This window comes from Neophocaena asiaeorientalis, unplaced genomic scaffold (genome assembly GCF_003031525.2).
Source record: "Neophocaena asiaeorientalis asiaeorientalis breed wild unplaced genomic scaffold, Neophocaena_asiaeorientalis_V1.1 scaffold160, whole genome shotgun sequence".
Taxonomy (NCBI): domain Eukaryota; kingdom Metazoa; phylum Chordata; class Mammalia; order Artiodactyla; family Phocoenidae; genus Neophocaena; species Neophocaena asiaeorientalis.
The window spans coordinates 3944438-3963473 of record NW_020175675.1 but is presented as its reverse complement, the minus strand read 5'-3'; the positions used below and the strand labels follow the sequence as shown (position 1 = coordinate 3963473).

Here is a 19036-nt window from a genome sequence, read left to right as displayed (position 1 = left end):
AGAGAACTGCCTTATCTTTTCTTTACAGTGTCAAATGCCAGAAACGTCTTCATAGAGTTCAAATGTTCCATCCTTTCCCTGTAAGCTGCTCCTCGGTCACACTCACCATTCTCGCAGAATGGCCCATCATACGCAGAGAAGGTGCAGTCACACTCGATCCCTCTGCGTTTTTCTCTACACCTCCCTCCATTGCGACACAGGTGTCCGTAGCTGCTACAGTGTCCTGGACACCCTGGCTCCACTCCTGGCGTCATTGTGGCTCTTTCTTCCAGATCCAGGGCCAGCCCGTTCAACCTTAGAGACCGAATGCATCCCAGGAAGCCTCTCTGTCTGCTTGCTGTTCCACCTACAAGGGAAACACTGCAAATGCAAACACGCTCCTGGGTGTCTTCCTCGGGATTTCATCTTCACTTTGAACTGAGGCCAAGGTTTTATGAACAAATATAATTCTGAAAACGTAGGCTGTGGTCAAAAGTTAAGAATCATCAAATGGCACTGAACAGACCATTAATGAAAATATTTTTTAAGTTGAACTTGATAAATATTTGTTCTAAGAATACTTCTTCAAGTTATATTTAGAAAGGCATTTTTTTACATTGTTCCTTTCTTTTTTTTTTTTTTTGCGGTACGCGGGCCTCTCCCTGTTGTGGCCTTTCCCGTTGCGGAGCACAGACTCCGGATGCGCAGGCTCAGTGGCCATGGCTCACGGGCCTAGCCGCTCCGTGGCATGTGGGATCTTCCCGGACCGGGACACGAACCCGTGTCCCCTGAATCGGCAGACGGACTCTCAACTACTGCGCCACCAAGGAAGCCCCTACATTGTTTCTTTCTTAAAGAAGAAAATAAACACCATTGATCCTTTTTAAAGTTTAAATTTACAAACAATGACATGCATAATAAAGGTTACATAGTTGAAAATCTTTGTGATGTAATATATATTATAAATTTGTAATATATAAATTTGTGTATGTATTTAATATAATATATATTACAAATTTGTATATATATTTGTATAGCATATCTATTACACATATATAAAATACTAATTCTTACTTAGAAGAGCTCTCACTAATAAAGCTGTGAAAAGGAACTGAGGCAAGAACAAAGAAAAAGAAGGCAGAAGGGGTAAAACCAAAATTTAGGACCTCAGGCCTTTCATACTCCATCCTGGCGGCTCTGAGGTCAGGTGGTATAACATTAACCAAATAATATATATCCCCCTATATTTCTATCATTTCTCATGTGAGCATAATAAATATGGGAGCACAGGTGTCACTTGGAGTGTTTGCTAAAAACAGATTTTGGATTTACTCCAAAAGATTCTGATTCAGTGGGCCTGGGGAAGTTACCCCAAATCTGAATTTTCAAATAACTCCTCAGGTTTTAGAAACATTACCATAGTGGAAACACTAGTTCTAGGTAGATTTCCATCCAAACTTTGTTCCTAGAAATTCCGCTAATTAATCCTCAGGGTTATAAATCAGAAAATAGAATTATTTAATTTGATTTGCAGTTTGATAATTTAAAATGAAGCCTCAACTCAGTAAGAACTAACTGTGCTTGAAGCTGTTTTATGGTGCCATGGGCTGTACACACACACACACACACACACACACACACACACACACACTTAAATTCACTGAATAGCATTAGTTCCTGCACAAAGCAGTAGGTATCACCTGGCAAAGCAGACTGTGTGCTAATTTGTGATTTATATCAATTTTTCATTGGACTGTGTCCTTATTTACTTTAAAATATGTGAGAAAAGACCAAGTGAGAGCTATTTCATTAATCTGCTTAGTTTCCAAATTAGAATAGAGTTATCTAAAAAGCAATGTAGCAAAAGTTGTTTCTCCCTTTGGGAAAAACAAACAATAATAAAGAATAAGCATGTAAGTTAGAAGGAAGACTCCCACTACCCAGAGCTTTAATCTTTAAAGAATGGACAGCAGAATAATGAGCCAGCTCTGGGTCTAAACAAGGCATTTGCAACAAGAGAGCATCAGAGCGGGTGCAGGACTGAGAGGAACCAGGTGCTGGGCTGGAGAAAGTCCTGCTGTGCCCAGTCACACAAGGCTGCTTCAGCCTCCCTGGGTTCCTATGGCCTGTTTCTGGAGGGGACTCTGGAGGATTTTGTCCCAGTTACGGGGCTGGTTCTCTAACTATACTGAGAAGTGAAGTGAGAGAAATGGATAAAAATTGCTATTTGTTTTATAAATAGTATGGATAAGAAGTAATTGAAACAAACATAAATCGTCTATGATATTGCGTGCAAGCTTGGGAATCAGTCCAACACGAGTTTGGATTTTCCTTCCAGTTGGGGTTTCTACGGTTAAGTCCCTTGATGTCTCTGAGCCTCCATGATCTCATCTGCAAATTGGGTACAATAATCTATAGCAGAGATATTTATATTAAATGAGCTCTTGGTACATAGTGTCTGTGTGGCTGAACCACCCTGACTCCCTTTTGTCAGCTCCATCTTAGGCCCGCAGTCCCACCCCCTCCTCTTTCTGGGTGACTGAGCTTTAGCTTACTCACACGGAATGCATCCCAGCCAGATAAGTTCCTTATCAACCTTTACCCTTGCCTTCATCGAATATGAAAACTGGAAGAGTGCCTTTTGCTGATGCAGGTGGTCATGAGACCCCCTTGGGGAGGAAAAAATCCCAATTCCTGACCATGGGTGCTTCTCACTTTGTAGTCAGATTCTATTTTTAGTTTTGGCTCCTTTAAATTCCCCAGGAGCCTTTTCCATGGCACGAAGTGCAGCTGTGAATGTCTCTGGCTCATCGTCCCCTGGATGTAAGTTACCCACAATAAACTTCATAATTGCACTTTATGGAGTTGCCTGCTTCGATTTTCAGTCCCAAAGTTCCTTCTCAGTTCAGAGGATCTTATTCAATATCTGTGCCTCCCACCAGGGCCGATAGTAGTCACTGTGGCAATTACTATTATCACTACTGCTGTAGCTGTGATTTTCTCTCGGTCCACCTCTGCATTCACAGCACAGCTCAGTTACAAGCCGCTAGCAGCACTCACCCACAAAGAGCTGGCTGTTGAGCTGCAAGCGGGCGTGCCCATCAGCTGGGGCAGTTTGGGTCTCCCTAGGGAGCTGATCCACTTGAAGGGATGCTTCTTTAACGTTCCGTTCTGCCCTCACATGGTGCCATCTATTGTCGTTAAAGGGAGTGGGGGACTGCACGGTGACCTCACAAGGCCCATTCCCCACATCAAAGGAAAAGGTCACTTCTGCAGGGGCTGGAAATAAAGATATGAGAGCTGGTCAAGTTCATTCACAGGGGAAAAAATTTGGTCTTGAGTAGACATGAAAAAAGCACCACGACATGCTCCTTATGAAAGAAGACCATGATACTAATGCAGACAAATGTCACTCTGAGCTGGTAAAAAAAAAAAAAGCGAAAGCAAAAGCAAAAAGCAAAGCTGACTTTAACATACTTCTTAGAGTTTACTATTCATCTTGCTAAGCCCTAAGCAATAGAGATATTTACCTATAAAAATACAACTAACATTTTATCTGACTTCATAGGTATAAGTGAGTTTATTTAAAGGTGGTTTAAATCTTAATATAGTTTTAAAAGCACTATGTGAAATTCACAGAGGAAGAAATTAAGCTTTGTCCACATACATAAACAGTATGACTAGTCAATTAAATCACATAATTTTGTGATTTAGTCAGCAGTTATTTGACCAGTTTGGTTTAATATCCTGATTGCACATAGAATTAAGACAACAAGGAATTGTATAGACTGTTGTATGTTTCGTGAATCACTGTTTTAGTTTCTATTAAAAATAATTATTTAAAATCATAGAATTTTAGCATTTAATCAAGAAATACAACTGACAAAGGAAGCATGGCAATACATCAGAAATTACGTTACTAACGAGGTTATTGTTAATAACTGAGTACCCCATGGCTTTGCCCAGGGTGGGCAACTCACCTCGCAGCTCTAGCCTGATGAAGTCTGTGATCCCCAGGTTCTCTACAAACACCCCCGAAAAAGCTGTGGTCTTAAAAAAGAAAGACACATCAGCGCTAAGCTCTCCTCGGAATGTAGGGAAATGAAGGTATGAAGTCTCAGTATTGAAGGAAGCTGAATTCCAAAATGAATCTGTTTACAAGAAGAAAAAAAAAGACAGTGAAAATAACAATGAAACAAAACAAACAACAATTACTTTTTATATTTCTAGGATTTTTACCATTCATTGCATTATTTATCTTTAAAAGCCTTCATTTTGTGGTTCTTCTGAACATGTAGCCATGACATGAATGTCCAAATAGTGATTCTTTTGAGGATTAAGAACATGGCCATGGTTGCAACTGAGTGGAGGGACAATCACTTTGGAAATGACCCGTGTTTTTTTAAAAACAATATTATTTTTTGAATTATCATCAAGTAAAATTGACTTTTTAGGGACATACAGTTATATAACTTTTAATACCTTTGTGGATTTGCATAGCCATCATTAAAATCAGAATAAAAGACAGTTCCATCACCCCAAAAACCTCCCTCTTGCTATTTCCTTATAGTCACAACCTCCAACCACCCTTAAGCCCTGGCAATCATGAACTAGTCTCTGTCCCTATAGTTTTGCCTTTTCCAAATAGCATATAAATAGAGTCATGCAGCATGCAACCCTTTGAGATCGGCTTCTTTCACTCAACATAAAGCCTTTGAGATTCATTCGAGCTGTTGCATGTCAATATCTATTCCTTTCTACTGCTCTGTAATATTCCATCATATGGATCTGCCACAGTTTATCTGTCCACATTCAAGAACACTAGGGGTCTTTCCAGATTTGGTCAATTACACACAGAACTGCTATAAACATTCATGTAACGGTTTTTGTGTGGACATATGTTTTCATTTTTGTAGGGTAAATTCCCAGGGGTATAATCCCTGGGTCATACGGTAAGTATGTTTAACTTTATAAGATACTGCCAAACAGTTTTCCAGAGTGGCTGTACCATTTTAAATTCCCATTAACAATGTATAAGAGACAGAGTTGTTTCATATCTTCACCAGCATTTGATATTGTGAGTATATATTTCTTTTATTTTAGCAATCCAAATTGGTGTGTAGTAGTATCTCGTGGTTTTAATTTGCCTTCCCTAACAGGTAATGATGTTGAACATCTTTTCATGTGCTTATTTGCCATTCTTATATCCTCTTTGGTGAAGTGTGTTTTTAACTTGGGGAGAACTGACATCTTTCCTATATTGAGTCTTCCAATCCATGAACACAGTATATCTCTCCATTTAGTTAGATTCTTTGATTCCTTTCTTCAGTGTTCAGTCACTTTTTGATGAGTTACAGATCTTATACATGTTTTTGTTAAATGTATACCTAAGTTTTATATTCTTTCTAGCTATTGAAAATGACTTTGTCTTGTAAAATTTGGTTTCCATTTATACATTGCTAGCATATATGACTGATTTGTCTTCTGTTGACGTTGTATCCTGTGATCTTGTTGAGCTCACTTAATAAGACCTAGTAGGGTTTTTGTTTTTGTTTTTGCTGGGCAGGGTGGGGGACATTTCTTGAGATTTTCTACGTAGGCAATCGTATGTATATACGTGTGACTAGAGTTTTCTTTCTTGCTTTCCAGCCTGTATGCACTTATTTTCTTTCTTACATTATTGTCGTGGCTAGGACTTCCCATATGATCAAAGTTGTTGAATAGATGTGGTGAGATTGGATATCCTTGTCTTGTTCCCATCCTTAGGGGTAAAGCATTCAGTTTTTCACCAATTATTATGATGCTAGCTGTTTTGTATAGATACTGTCCTATTAAGCTTAAGAATTTTCCTTTTATACCTAGTTTGCTAAGAATTTTATTATAAATGCTATTATGATGTAAATTATCATGTTGAATTTGTTATCATAATAATTCAAATTATAATGTTCATATTAATTGATATAGAAAAAGCACCTGGAGTGATTTTTCTTCCTTAGACTGTTAACGTGGTATGGTAGATCAAACTGATCATCTTCCAAATACTGAGTCAATCTTGCATCATGGGATAAACTGCAGTTGTTGGTGGTGCATTTTTAAAAATATTCCTGGATTATTTGTTAGTGTTTTGTTGAGGATTTTTGCATGTGTTGGTAATAACATCAGTAGTTATCATTTTTTTGCACTTCCTTTTCTAGTTTGGATATCAAAGCAACGCTCTCCTTAAAATGTTGGAAAGAATTTCCTCTTTTATTTTCTGAAAGAGGTTGTGTAGATATGGTATTATTTCTTTGGTAGAATCATCAGTGAAACAATCTTGGTCTGGATTTCTTTTTCAGAAGGTTTTTAACTACAAATTCAATTCCATTAATACTATTAGGTCTATCCCAGTTGTCTGGTTTATCTTAAGAAAGTTTTGGCTGTTAGCGGTTTTTAAGGAATTGGTCCACTTCATCTATGTTGTAGAATTAATACGTGTAGAGTTGTTTGTAGTATAGTTTTATTATACTGTTGATGCGTGTGGGGTCTGTAGTGTTATCCCAACTCTCATTTCTCATATTGATAATTTTTATTTCTCTTTTCTTTGGTCTTAGAGGTTTATCAATTTTATTAATATTTTAAAAGAATCTTTTTTTTGTTTTTATATACTCTGATTTTAATTTAATTGATTTCTATTCTTTATTATTTCCTTCTTTCTGCTTGCTTTAGGTTTATTTTTCTCTTCTATTTCTAGTTTGGTTTTTTTTTGGTGAAGTCTTACATTATTGAATTGAGATCTTTTTTCTTTCATAATATAAGCATTTATTTCTCTCAATATCCCTCTAAGCACTGCTATAACTGCATCCTACCAATTTTGATACACTGTACTTTAATTTTCATTCAGTTCAATATATTTTATCATATCTATTGAGACCTTTCCTTGACTCAGGTATTATTTGACAGTTTGGTGTTTAATTTCTAAGTGTTTTGAGACTTTCTCACGATCTTTTTTATTTATTTCTAATTTAATTCAATTATGTCAAATCTTGCATTTTGTAAGATTTAAATTGTTTAATATTGGTTAAAGTTTGTTTTATGACACTAAATATGCTGTATCTGGGTTAAAGATTCATGTACATTTGCAAAGAATGTGTATTCTACTGTTGGTAGAGTATTCTATAAATGTCAATTAGATTCATTTGTTTTCTGGTGACATTCAGGTCTTCTATATCCTTGCTGATTTTCCCTCTATTAGTTCCATAAGCTAATGAGAGAGCAGTACTGGACTTTTTAATGATAATTATGAATTTCTCTATTTCGCCTTTCCACCCTGTCAGTTTTTGCTTTATGTATTTTGAAGCTCAGTTATTAGCATACACATTTAAGATTCTTCAGTCTTCTTGGTCCTTTTTTATATGTATTAATTTTCTTTGCTTGCAAGCAAAAATTTTAATAAAAAACTCCAGATTTCTTTAAATTCATGTTTGTGTAGTATATCTTTCTCCATCATATTCTTTTATTATGCCATTATATTTGAATTGAATTTCTTATAGACAGCCTATAGTTGAGTCATAACAATCTGTCTTTTAATTGGTTTACTTAGACCACTTACATTAAATACAAATGTTGATATGTTAGTTCTATCATTTTATTATTTTTTCCTATTTGTTCTATTTTTTTGTTCTTCTGTTTTCCTTTTTCTGTCTCCTTTTGGGTTATTTATACATTTTTCAGTATTCTATTTGTATAGCAGTTTCTTAATTGGTTCCTTTAAGGATTACAATATATATACTTACCTTTCTTAGTATGCTTAGAATCTATGTTTTAACCACTTCAAGTGATTTGTAAAAACTTTGACAACAATTTTGTCCTTTTACCTACTCCTGTTTATGTTGTTGTTGCCATGTGTATTATATCTACATGAAATTAAAACCCTGTGACCCTGTGAAATAATGTACTTTTTGCTTTCAACCCTCAGATATATTTAAAATAATAGGAGAATAATCTATTAAATTTACCCAGTTATTTATCATTTCTAATGTTGATTTTTTTATTCCCAAAGTTCAAAATTTCCTTCTGATATCATTTCCTTTCTATCTAAAAAAACTTCCTTTAGAAATTCTTTTAAAGGATGCCTTCAGGCGATGAACGCTTTCAGCTTTCTTTCATTTGAAATTTTTAAAAATTTTACCTTCATTCCTGAAGGATATTTTTGCTTAGCATAGAATTCTGGACTGACAATTCTTTACTTTCAGCACTTGAGAAATGTTTCGCCACTTCTTTCTGACCTCTATATTTCTGATGAGAAACTTACTGTCATTTGAATTGGTGTTTCGCTATAGGCAATGCATCATTATTCTCTCTAGCTGATTTCAAAAAATTTCTCATTGCCTTTAGTTTTCACATCAGTTTGTTTATGATATGTCTAGATGTGAATTTCTTTGAGTTTATACTGTTTCAGGTTCATTCAACTTCTCAAGTCTCTCTTTTGCCAAACTTAAAGTTTTCAGCCATTCGTTTTTCAAATATTTTTCAGCACCAGCACTCTTTCCTCTCTTCTTCTGGAAATTTAATTACATGAATGTTATATCTTTTATTATTAACCCACAGGTCCCTGAGGCCCTGTTCATTTCTTTTTCAACCTTTTTTCTTTCTCTTGTTCAGATTGAATACTTTCTATTTATCTATCCTCAGTGTCATTGACTGTTTCATCTCAAATCTGCTATTTAACCCATCCAGTGCATCTTTCATTTCCATTACCGTACTTCTTATTTCTAAAGTTTCCATCTAGCTCTCCTCTATATATCCTATTTCTTTGCTGAAACTTTCTCTTTTTCTATTTGTTTCAAAAGCATTTATTATTACTTGTTAGAGTTTTTGTGTAATAGTTGTTTTAGTGTCTTTATCAGATAATTCTAACCTCTGTGTCATTGGTATCTGTTGATTACCTTTGCTTATGCAAACTTGGATTTTTCTGGTTCTTTGTATGTGAAGTAATTTTGGATTATTTCCTAGATCTTTAAAATATTATGTTAACCAACTCTGGGCTTTGCTTAAATTCAAAGTGCATGTTGATATTTTTCTTATTTTGCAGGCAGCTGTCCTGGTTAGGATCTGGCCACACATTCCAACCTGCCCTCCGTGCATGGTCCATGGTTCCTATGGCTGTCCAGTTTTCAAAGCTTTTGCAGTGCTATTCAGCTCTGCCTCACTTCTGCACCACTCAGTGGCCAGTCTGAGTCCTGGATGGTAGCCTCTTCAGTTCTCAACTTTGGTCTATAATTAGGAGCAGATGCAGGCATGTGTAGCTCTGAGGTGAACCCAGGACTTCATAGACAACTTGTGGCATCACTCTCTTGAACTCTTCCCTCTCTGTGCTCTTCCAGATACTTTCCAGTTCCCTGCAGCTCCCTTTTCAATCATACAACCAGAAAACTAGGGCTCTATTCAGCCTGCTTTATTGTGCTTTCCTATTCACTCCTGCACCTGTACATATGTCCATTGCCTAGTGATGGGTGAACAGAGAAAGAAAACAAAAGTAACATGAGTCTGCCACTGTCGTAGAGTCAGGGCTCCCCTGTCCAGAGCAGAAGATGCTTTTCCTTGGAGTTCTGGCTCTTGTGTGTTTCTGAGGCAGCTTCTACCACTATTGCCATGGGGCTGCCTGGGAACTGGAACCTCAGAAAACAGAGAGAAGGGGAGAAATGAGACTACTGTGCTCTCTCACAGTTAGGAGCTCCCTGTCCCCTCCTCCAACCAAGACTACAGGACTTCTCCTGGGACTCTCTCCATCTGGGACCCAGTGGCTGAGAGATACTGGAGGAAAAAATAAATGGTGAATTTTGCTTTCTCTTCCCTGCTGCTATTTGCTTTCCAGAGTCCTGAGATAACTGCTTCACACATTCTGTCCAGGTTTTATGGGTGAGTTCAGTGAGAGAGATGGGGTGGGTTGTACTTGCTTCACCTTATCCAGAAAGAGAACTGTGGTTTGCATATTTATGTTATGAGTAAGAAAAATAACTATACTATCATCGAGTCAAGGCACATTCATGGGCTTTCTACATTTTGACTATCTGCATCTCAGTATTTTTATCTGAAATAGGACCCTCTTTTTTTTCCAATAGCAAGGTTCAGAAATGCCAGGGTTCCCTCACATGGCAACAATTCCTATGGGGCCCCAGGGAGGTTTGTGGTTCCACAGGCCCCACTGTGGTACTGCCTGGCTCAGAGGGCAACATGGCTACTGTGGCCTTGGTGGACGTTGTACTTTGGCCTCTCCTCTGAGATGAGTGCCAGAAGAGAGTTTGGGGCAGAGGACTGACGTGACCTGATTTTATTCCCTCTGGCTCTTGTGTGGAGTATCAGCTAAGTGGGCAGAGACAGTAGCAGGTAGGCCAGTTATGGGGCCACAGCAACAATCCAGGTACAGGTGGTAATGGAGATAAATTCTGGATCCATTTTTGCAGTTAGAACCAATAAGATTTGCTGATGAATTAGATGTGGGTTATGATAGAAAAGAGAAGTTATGAGTGACTGTAATGTTTTCAGTCTAAGAAGCAACAGGAAGAATGGAGTTGCTATGCAGTGATTTGAGGAAGGTTGGTGTGGAAATGCTTTTTCTTTTCTCATTTTTTTGACAAGTTGGATTTGAAATGCCAATTGGAATGAAGAAGTACAGAATAGCCAGCTGGATGCAGGAGCTGGGAGTTCAGGAAGACTGGGTATAGGTACAGGTGTGGAGGTCACTGATGCCCATGCCATATTTAAAGCCATGAGATAATGGGAGAAGATCACCAGTGGAGAGCAGAGAGGAGAGAGGGCGGAGGATAGAGCCCTGGGGAACCCCAACGTTATCCTGCTGGCGAGGTGAAGGAAGGTTGGGGAGAGGAGGGTAGGAAAATTTTGTGGTATGCTGGCCACCATGTAAAGAAAGTGAATTAAAGAAGTTTGAATCATGGGAGGAATCCAAAGTTGCTGACAGGTCAACTCAGATGATATCAGGGAATAAGAATTGGATTTAGAAATGTTGAGTTCTCATTGGTGACAGGAAAAAGCAGTTTCTGGGAAGCAATGGACGAGATGGAGGAGAAGGCCTGATATTCAAGAGAGAGTAGAAGGATGAAAATTAAAGATAGAACTCATATATTTTATTTCAGTTATTTTGGAGGCATGAAGGATACACAAGATGCAGTTGGAGGGGTAAGTGGAGTTAGGAGCATTGAGGCTTCCTGTGTAAAAATTCAGAATTGTCAGAAGGCATTAATGACTAGATACACTTGATGGATTCTGTCCTCTCATTTTCTCCTTATCTTACCAATTTCAGGCATCTCAGCATTCAGCAAAGTGCTTTATACTTAGTAGGTACATATTAGATGTTTGCTGAACAAGTGATATATTTCAGATGATTCCAGGAGTCTTTGCAGCACAGTCTCATGTAAATGTCATATAAAAGATACCTCTACATAATCCAGAGGTAATATGTTTTTTCTCAATTACATTAACAATATGCACTTATTTTATAAAGTTAATACATTCCTAATGAAGTACAGATTATCAGTACAGACAGTGTTTTTATGAACCCAGGCAGTTCGATTTCTCTTAAAAGATTGAAATGTATTAGCAGGGATGAAGACAGTTCCTCTTGTCACTACTTACTGTCCCCCGAGCAGAGCAGAGGCCCCAGTGTATAAGCCACTTCAGAATGTGGTCGCCCTGTGTCTCTCATCACAACCTGAGTGACCGGCAAGTGCTTCTTATGGGAAAGGACTACTGTGTTGCTGGTCCTAGAAAACAAATACAACCACCTTAACATTATTCTGAATAATGTACAGAAGAGTAATAGTCTTTGATTGCAGTTCAAGGGGTATTAAGCTAAATTTGTAAGTACATAACAGTAGGGAAATCAAACATCTCATCTGAACACTTACAAACATACTAATATATTGAATGAGGTCTTCTGAGGACCAGAGACCTTTATTCATCTACGTGACCATAGAGAAGAAAGCAGGCAGGTCCAAAATTATGGTCATGGATACAGGCATGAGATTACATTTCAGTGCAATTAGCAGCTCATTGTTCTTTCCAATTCAGCCACTGTGTAATACTTAAATGCAGAATTTACAGAAGCAACAGCAATCTTCCTTCATTAAAAAAAAAAAAAAAAAAAAAAAAAAAAAAAAACCACCTGACTGACAAGACTTAGGTTTTCAATACTTGGACTTTTTTTTTTTTTTACTAAAGTTTCAGAAATTCCTACTGTGGTTATGAGGCATTTCCTTATTTGTTGAAGCCATAAATTTAAAAACAAAATCAAAACAAAATACTGATTCAAAACCATGATGAAGATATGATACAATATATTCTTAAAATTAATAAAGGGGCTAATGCACGGGAAAGTGCTTTGCCAAAGATTGTCACCATCCATTCATTCGACAAACACTTATTATGCTTCTATTTGCCAGGCCCTGTGTGTTGGAGATGTAAACATAAAACCCACCATCAATGCCCCCCAGTGGATGTTATAAATAATAACAATACCAATAATATCATCATGTAAGTGACTATTTGGGGACATATTAATATCTATGGTTTAATACAATAGGATTGGAACAGGAGCCAGAGGACCTGGCTGGTAAGCTGGTTGTACAACCACCGTCCTCTCTGGACAAAGTAGGAAGGTTTTTCTATACCTTGTAAGCTGTTCATATTTTTCATTGTATACTTCAATTACATACGTACTTCTGATTTATGAACAAATACTAGTTTGTCTAATTTATTGTTCTGTGTAGAACCTAGTAAGTTTTAATTCCAAATAATTACAAAGCCACCACTCACTCTTGTATATACAAGTTGAAACATTTGAAACTGCCACTTTTGCAGGTCAAAAAATCAGCTGTTTCACATGGTTCAACCTGACAGCTTTCCTGCAAAAAAAGTCTTCCTAACTTAATAGTTAATCATTCCAATTCTGCTAGGCATCGAAATATTCTTTTAAGTTAGAAAATGTAAAATTATTAAGATTTTTATTTTGTTCAAAAATTTGAACAAAGTGACTGGCAGTGCATATGGTAAGATATGAAAAACATGAAATAAAACCCTAAAATTTAAGAAACAATTTTAAAAAATCAGATTGCGTCAAAAAATCAGACTGAATTAAACAACATGGCTTTATCTGGTGAAGCCCCTGCAACTCCTGCTGTTAGATGTACACAGGCTTCATCCCAAGCACATAACACCTGACTTTGTTGGGAACGGTATTCACAAGCTAGAAGATGTCACTGGATTATGCGGGAGGGGGTCAGTCTGGAAACTTATTTTGTTATAAACACAGGGAGAGCACACCAAATCAATTCCTGGTATTTAATATCAGTAAACATTACAAATAGTATTTTAATTCCCATGATTGCTATTTTGGTAGAACATCTTAGAGGAAAAATGTAAGTGCATAAGTTCTTCATTGAGGATCTTTGAATTTTAAGGAACATTTTTTTTTTTTTGTGGCACGCGGGCCTCTCACTGTTGTGGCTTCTCCCGTTGCGGAGCACAGGCTCCGGACGCGCAGGCTCAGCAGCCATGGCTCACAGGCCCAGCCGCTCCGCTGCATATGGGATCTTCCCGGACCGGGGCACGAACCCACGTCCCCTGCATCAGCAGGCGGACTCTCAACCACTGCGCCACCAGGGAAGCCCTTAAGGAACCCTTTAAAAGCTACACTTTCTATATAGCAAAAAGCTACATTTTAATTTCAGCTACATGTTTTTAACATTGACAATGCATTCACAGCCCTGAAAAAAACTTAAAAAAAATCATAATGCATGTAGTGTGCATTAAGGCAGATAGCATCATAAAGTCTTTCTGTCCTTTTGTTGTTTGCAAAGTACCTTCCTGAATCTGAGAAAATTTTAAACTCTTCCTATTTAAAAATTCTTTATTAGTACAGGTCATTCCCACTGTCCATGCTTTATGTAAGATATTATATGCCATGTTCACCAGACTCATTCAAAACTGCCTAATTTTTAGTTACATCTGTTTTCTTCTTGCTTCTCAATTGTTTCCAAAATTTGTAAAGATTGCATGAATATCTAGGTATGAAAATTTCTCACAAACAGTTTTAAACATTCAGTAAGAGAACTTCCAAATCCACCTTTTTTTGGTTTTAGTTTCTAATTCTCTAGAAATTCTTCTGGGGTTTTTTGTTTGTTTGTTTTTCAGTAGACTTTTTTTTGAGGTATAATGGAGCTTTGACTACTTTGAGTTGTTGGGAAAGCTGCAGGGGAGAAATACTGGGTCAACTTTAAGTTTTATAATTGCTGGGGAGAAAGAGAGACTGGCGACAACATAATTTTCATCACCCAGAATTACACATTTTGAAAGCTCCCAGGCTCTTTTTTGGGGTTAGCTGTTCTACTGGCTCATCCCTTCGGCAAACTCACACTGTATTAATTACTGCAGCATCATAAGACTTATTCATGTCTGGTAGGGCTGGTCTCCCCACATTGTTTCCATTTTCAGAATCGTCTTAGCTATTCACGTACCATTCTTTTCCAAATAAATTTTAGAACCTGTCACTACCCCCAAAAATAAACAAATGTTTAGCATCTGTTTGGAATTAAATGGAATCAAGAAAATCGTTTGGAGGAGAGATGCTTAGTTTTCCTATTCACGGCAGTGGTGTGATGTCTCCATTTATTTAGGTCTTCTTGTATTTTCATAATAAAGTTTTATGATGTCTTTTTTACAAAAGTCTTGCATATTTTTGTTATCTTTATTCCAAGGTACTATACCCTTTTGTTCCTTCTGCTAGTAGTTTTTTTTTTTTTTTTTTTTTTTGCGGTACGCGGGCCTCTCACTGTTGTGGCCTCTCCCGCTGCGGAGCACAGGCGCCGGACGCGCAGGCTCAGCGGCCATGGCTCACGGGCCCAGCCGCTCCGCGGCATGTGGGATCCTCCCGGACCGGGGCACGAACCCGTGTCCCCTGCATCGGCAGGCGGACTCTCAACCACTGCGCCACCAGGGAAGCCCTGCTAGTAGTTTTTATATTTTCTTATAGTAACACATTTTTGATAAGAATCCAGTTATTCTAAGGTTCAGTAAGCAGCCTTACCAAACTCTCATTAATTTCAATAATATTTCTGTATATTCTCTTAGGTTTTCTTTGTTGAAAACGATATTTTCTATGAGTAATGTATCTTTATTTCCTTGTTTCCAGTCTTTCCAACTGTGGTTTTGAATTGCCTCATGTATATTTTTTAATCTTTCTATTATTCATTTCTCACCTAATTGCATTGTAATCAGAGAAACTGCTCATAGGATAACAACTACTGTAAAATTTTTTGAGTTTTGCTTTATGGAATATTGAGAGAATCAGTTTGCAAAAATGCACTACATGTGCTTGAGAAAATTATGTATTCTACAATTTTATGTTCCCAACAAATCAAGCTGTTAATTTCATTTGAAAATATTCTATCTTACTAATTTTTGTTCATTTGATTACCAATTACAAACAGATGTACATTTAAACCTCTTCTTACCATGGTTGATTTGTAAATTTCTTCTTTCAGTTTTGTCAATTTTTTTCTGTATACATTCTGAGTCATTTTTATTAGAAACATACAAGTTTATTAGCATTGTTGTTTTTTATAGTGAAATTAAGCAATATCTTATAGTAATAGTGATCTTTGTCCACATTAAACCTTAAAATTTTACTTACTTTTTTGTATATTTGCCTGATAATTTTTTTTTGGCATTTTGTTTTCAATATGCCTAGGTTTACAAACAAGATATATTTGTTTTTAATTCAATATGACATCTGGATTTAAATGGTTATTATTGTCATATTTATTGTGCATGATTACTCACACAGTTTTTATCTTGTACTTGTTGCTTTCTCTTTCCTTAAAGTCTCACTTTCTATCTTCTTTTGTATTAACTAAGTTTTTAAAATCCCATTTTTTCTTTCTTCCCTCTACTGATATCAATATTACATGTTTTGTTTCTATTATTTAGAGGTTACACAAATTTTAAGACATAAACTTTAAGCAATTTAATTCTAATAAATATTTACAAAACAAGTTTTAAATTTCAATAATATTTTTATTTCTAAACATTCTTTTAGTTCTTTTGTAAACCACAATCATCTCTGTTAATAGGATCTGACTGTTTTCTCGTGTTTCAAATTCATACATACAGTTACATGTTATCAGTGTCTAGTATTTTCTTTTAGTTTTTAACCTCTGAGTTTACAATTTTTTTTTCTTAATATTTCCTCCTGCCTCTGAGACCTTCCTTATAAGATCACTTTCTTTCATTCTGAAAACCATTCTTAAAAATTCCTCTTGTGGAGTCTGCTAGTGGTAAATTTCTTCAGTGTCTGTTTGTCTGGATTTTAATTTTATTCCACTTCTAAAAATATCAGCTGGATAAACACTGAGAGTTTGACAGTTATTTCACTTCCACCCTGTGAGGGGTGTGTCCCGCCCTCTGTGGGCTGGGTCCTGGGCTGTTCAGGGGGGTTCTGCTGGCTGGCTATCTTTCCTTTAAGAATCTTGCTTTCATCTCTGCTCCTTTTAACATTCTTTTTGGTGTTCTTTGATTTCACCATGGTGTGTCTAGATATGGATCTACTTTTATTTATCCTGCTTGGTATTCTAATGTTTTCTCAAATCTGGACATTTTTCTGCTATTTGAATATTTCCTCTTCTAATTATCTCAAATCTTCTCTTCTGAAACTTTAATCAGACACATTTTCAATCTTCTCCACATGACTCCTCCATGTCACTGCTTTTCTCGATCCCATTTTGCTTCTTTCTGTTCTGTGTCATTTATTTACACATATTTTCCATTTCACCAATTTTCTGATCACTTGTGTCTAATATCTGATCCAACAAATCTTAAATTGGATAAATATTATCATTGGCTAATATTCTTTTGCAAATCACAATCATCTTTGTTAATAGGATCTAATCACTTTCTCATGTTTCAATTCCAGTTTTGATCTTTCAAGCAGCTCACATATTTATTTCATCTTATGTTTTGAATGTATCCATGATCTGAGACATTTAGGCATCTCATCTACACTTTGTGGTTTCTTCTGCCTCCCACATCTGTCCTCTGGTGTTGTATAACCCTGGATTGTGAGCTTATTTTTGGTGGCATTTTATCTGTGGGAATCCTGTGAGGTCTGTGTGAAGGGGGAGGGCAGGCCTCCAGTGAGAATCTCATGTAATCCTATGATGAGCCAGTGGTGCTGCCAACCTGTGGCTATGTTAACTTAATTTGAGGACCATCCAAGTCATATAAATTTGGGCTCCAAATCTGTGTGAGGGCAAGTCTGTAGACATGAGTTTTCAGGGAGCTATTTTTTTCTACCCAGAGTGCCCACTGGATGATTTGTCCTTGTCTACCTTTTCTTTGGGTTTGCAGCCTTCTGAGACCTCCAGTTGCATGGAGAGTTTTATATTCTGTATATCCTCTTTCATGGACTCAAGACCTTGTCTGGTTTCCCCTGTGTGGCCATTTAAGAAAACAAAACTGGGAATTAGGAAGGTCAGCAAACAGCCCTGGGTCAGCCAAGGGGTGGTCATCTTATTAACTGGATTAACTTAACTTTGAGAAGTCAGATATTTCACTTTCAGTGAATGGAAAACATTAATTCCTATTTTGTCTTACTAGAAAAATAAAATGGACATGATTAGTTACTCACAAGTAAACAAAAATAGCTACCTAATATTTTAGGCTTCAGATTAATGATATCATACACATCAAAGCTTATACTTTTAACTTGCTAGGGAATCCTTTAATTTTTTCTCTTTATTATACTGTTGTGCCCAATGTCTGCCTAAGGTACATCGTTTAAGCAATAAAAAAATTACAGTTTGCACAGGGAAATTATATGGAAATCACCATTCATTCCGGTCAGCATCACAGTTGCAGTAATATTGAGAATCAATGCAGTTCCCCTCTAATCCACAAGTACATTTTTGAGCATCAGGCAGAGAACCTCCCCAGTAAGTGTGTGTTTCATTGGTTCTTCCAACCCACCAGCTCACTGGGGTTCCATCTGAAAGACAAGTATGAGAAAGGTGACACCTACTTTGCCCCCCACTACCTGCCTCCCCAATATAGTTCCTTTACTTCCCTCTGTTTAAAACATAGAGAGACTACTTTAGAAGTGAGCATATTTTAACTGTGCAATAGGATCATTTTAAAGAGGATTTCCAACTGTTTAAAAATATATATTTTAATGTCAAAACTTACGTTGTCACCAAATTTTTTCTTTTATCAGAAAATGAGCATGTAGTCTCCCTAACTCATTCAGGCATGATATTTACAAACTTTTCTTGAGGATTCCACTTACATAATTTCTTTGGAAATAACATTCAAGAAAGAATTGTCATCAAAATAAAAACCACAGTAATTTACACACTGAATCTAAAATCTGTTTGAGATCCTAAAATGCCATTAAAACGTTTAATGTTATTATGAGAAATATGGATTTCTTTCACTTTTTTAGCTAAAAACACTGGCATGTGTTTAAGACATGTACTTCCTAGCATGTCCTAAAAGTTTCTTGGAGACGTGCTTCTTCTTATACTGTATGGGTTACTCTGTATTTGGAAACTAAAGAAATGGCACTGATAAGCCTTCTTCATGCCTGAGGTGTCTTCAGCTTGAGCAAGTCCGAGACAACTACACCCAGTTCTTCAGCACATTCCCCTCCTCAGTGCAACGTATAATTAAGTGACAGGGCCAGAGGCTGCCTCAGCTCTGCAGGACTGCTCATTTACACTAAAGATGCTGCTGAGGCCCCAGTGTGGGATTACAGTACACCTGGGGGAGGATGATCAGAAAAGATGGCGCACACGGGAGGGTGGAGGGGAAACAGTCCCTACTAAACAGAGAATCAGGGCAGGAGGGGAAACGGAAGTGACACCAATTCTGCAAAGATGCCTGTCCATTTTCATGTGCTCTTTCAAACTCTTAAATTGTCCCCATCAGGCCCCCACTAAGAATCTGAAATAACTTTCTCCCTAACTTACAATTGCCACTGCTCATTATGGCTCCCTGTTCAATGAGACTTCTG

At 37.1% G+C, this 19036-nt stretch overlaps 1 protein-coding gene across 3 annotated transcripts in view; it reads right to left on the bottom strand.

Annotated features, from left to right (window-relative positions):
- The window catches only part of LOC112390847 (contactin-associated protein-like 3), a 184079-nt gene that overhangs the window by 20994 nt on the left and 144049 nt on the right, over nucleotides 1-19036 (bottom strand). For all 3 annotated transcript variants that reach the window (XM_024731938.1, XM_024731939.1, XM_024731940.1), the window contains 5 exons: nucleotides 17857-18013; nucleotides 11611-11738; nucleotides 3960-4130; nucleotides 3040-3258; nucleotides 107-346 (listed from right to left, as the gene is read on the bottom strand). In XM_024731938.1, coding sequence (XP_024587706.1) covers nucleotides 107-346; nucleotides 3040-3258; nucleotides 3960-4130; nucleotides 11611-11738; nucleotides 17857-18013 — 915 coding nt within the window. The remainder of the gene's footprint in view (nucleotides 1-106; nucleotides 347-3039; nucleotides 3259-3959; nucleotides 4131-11610; nucleotides 11739-17856; nucleotides 18014-19036) is intronic.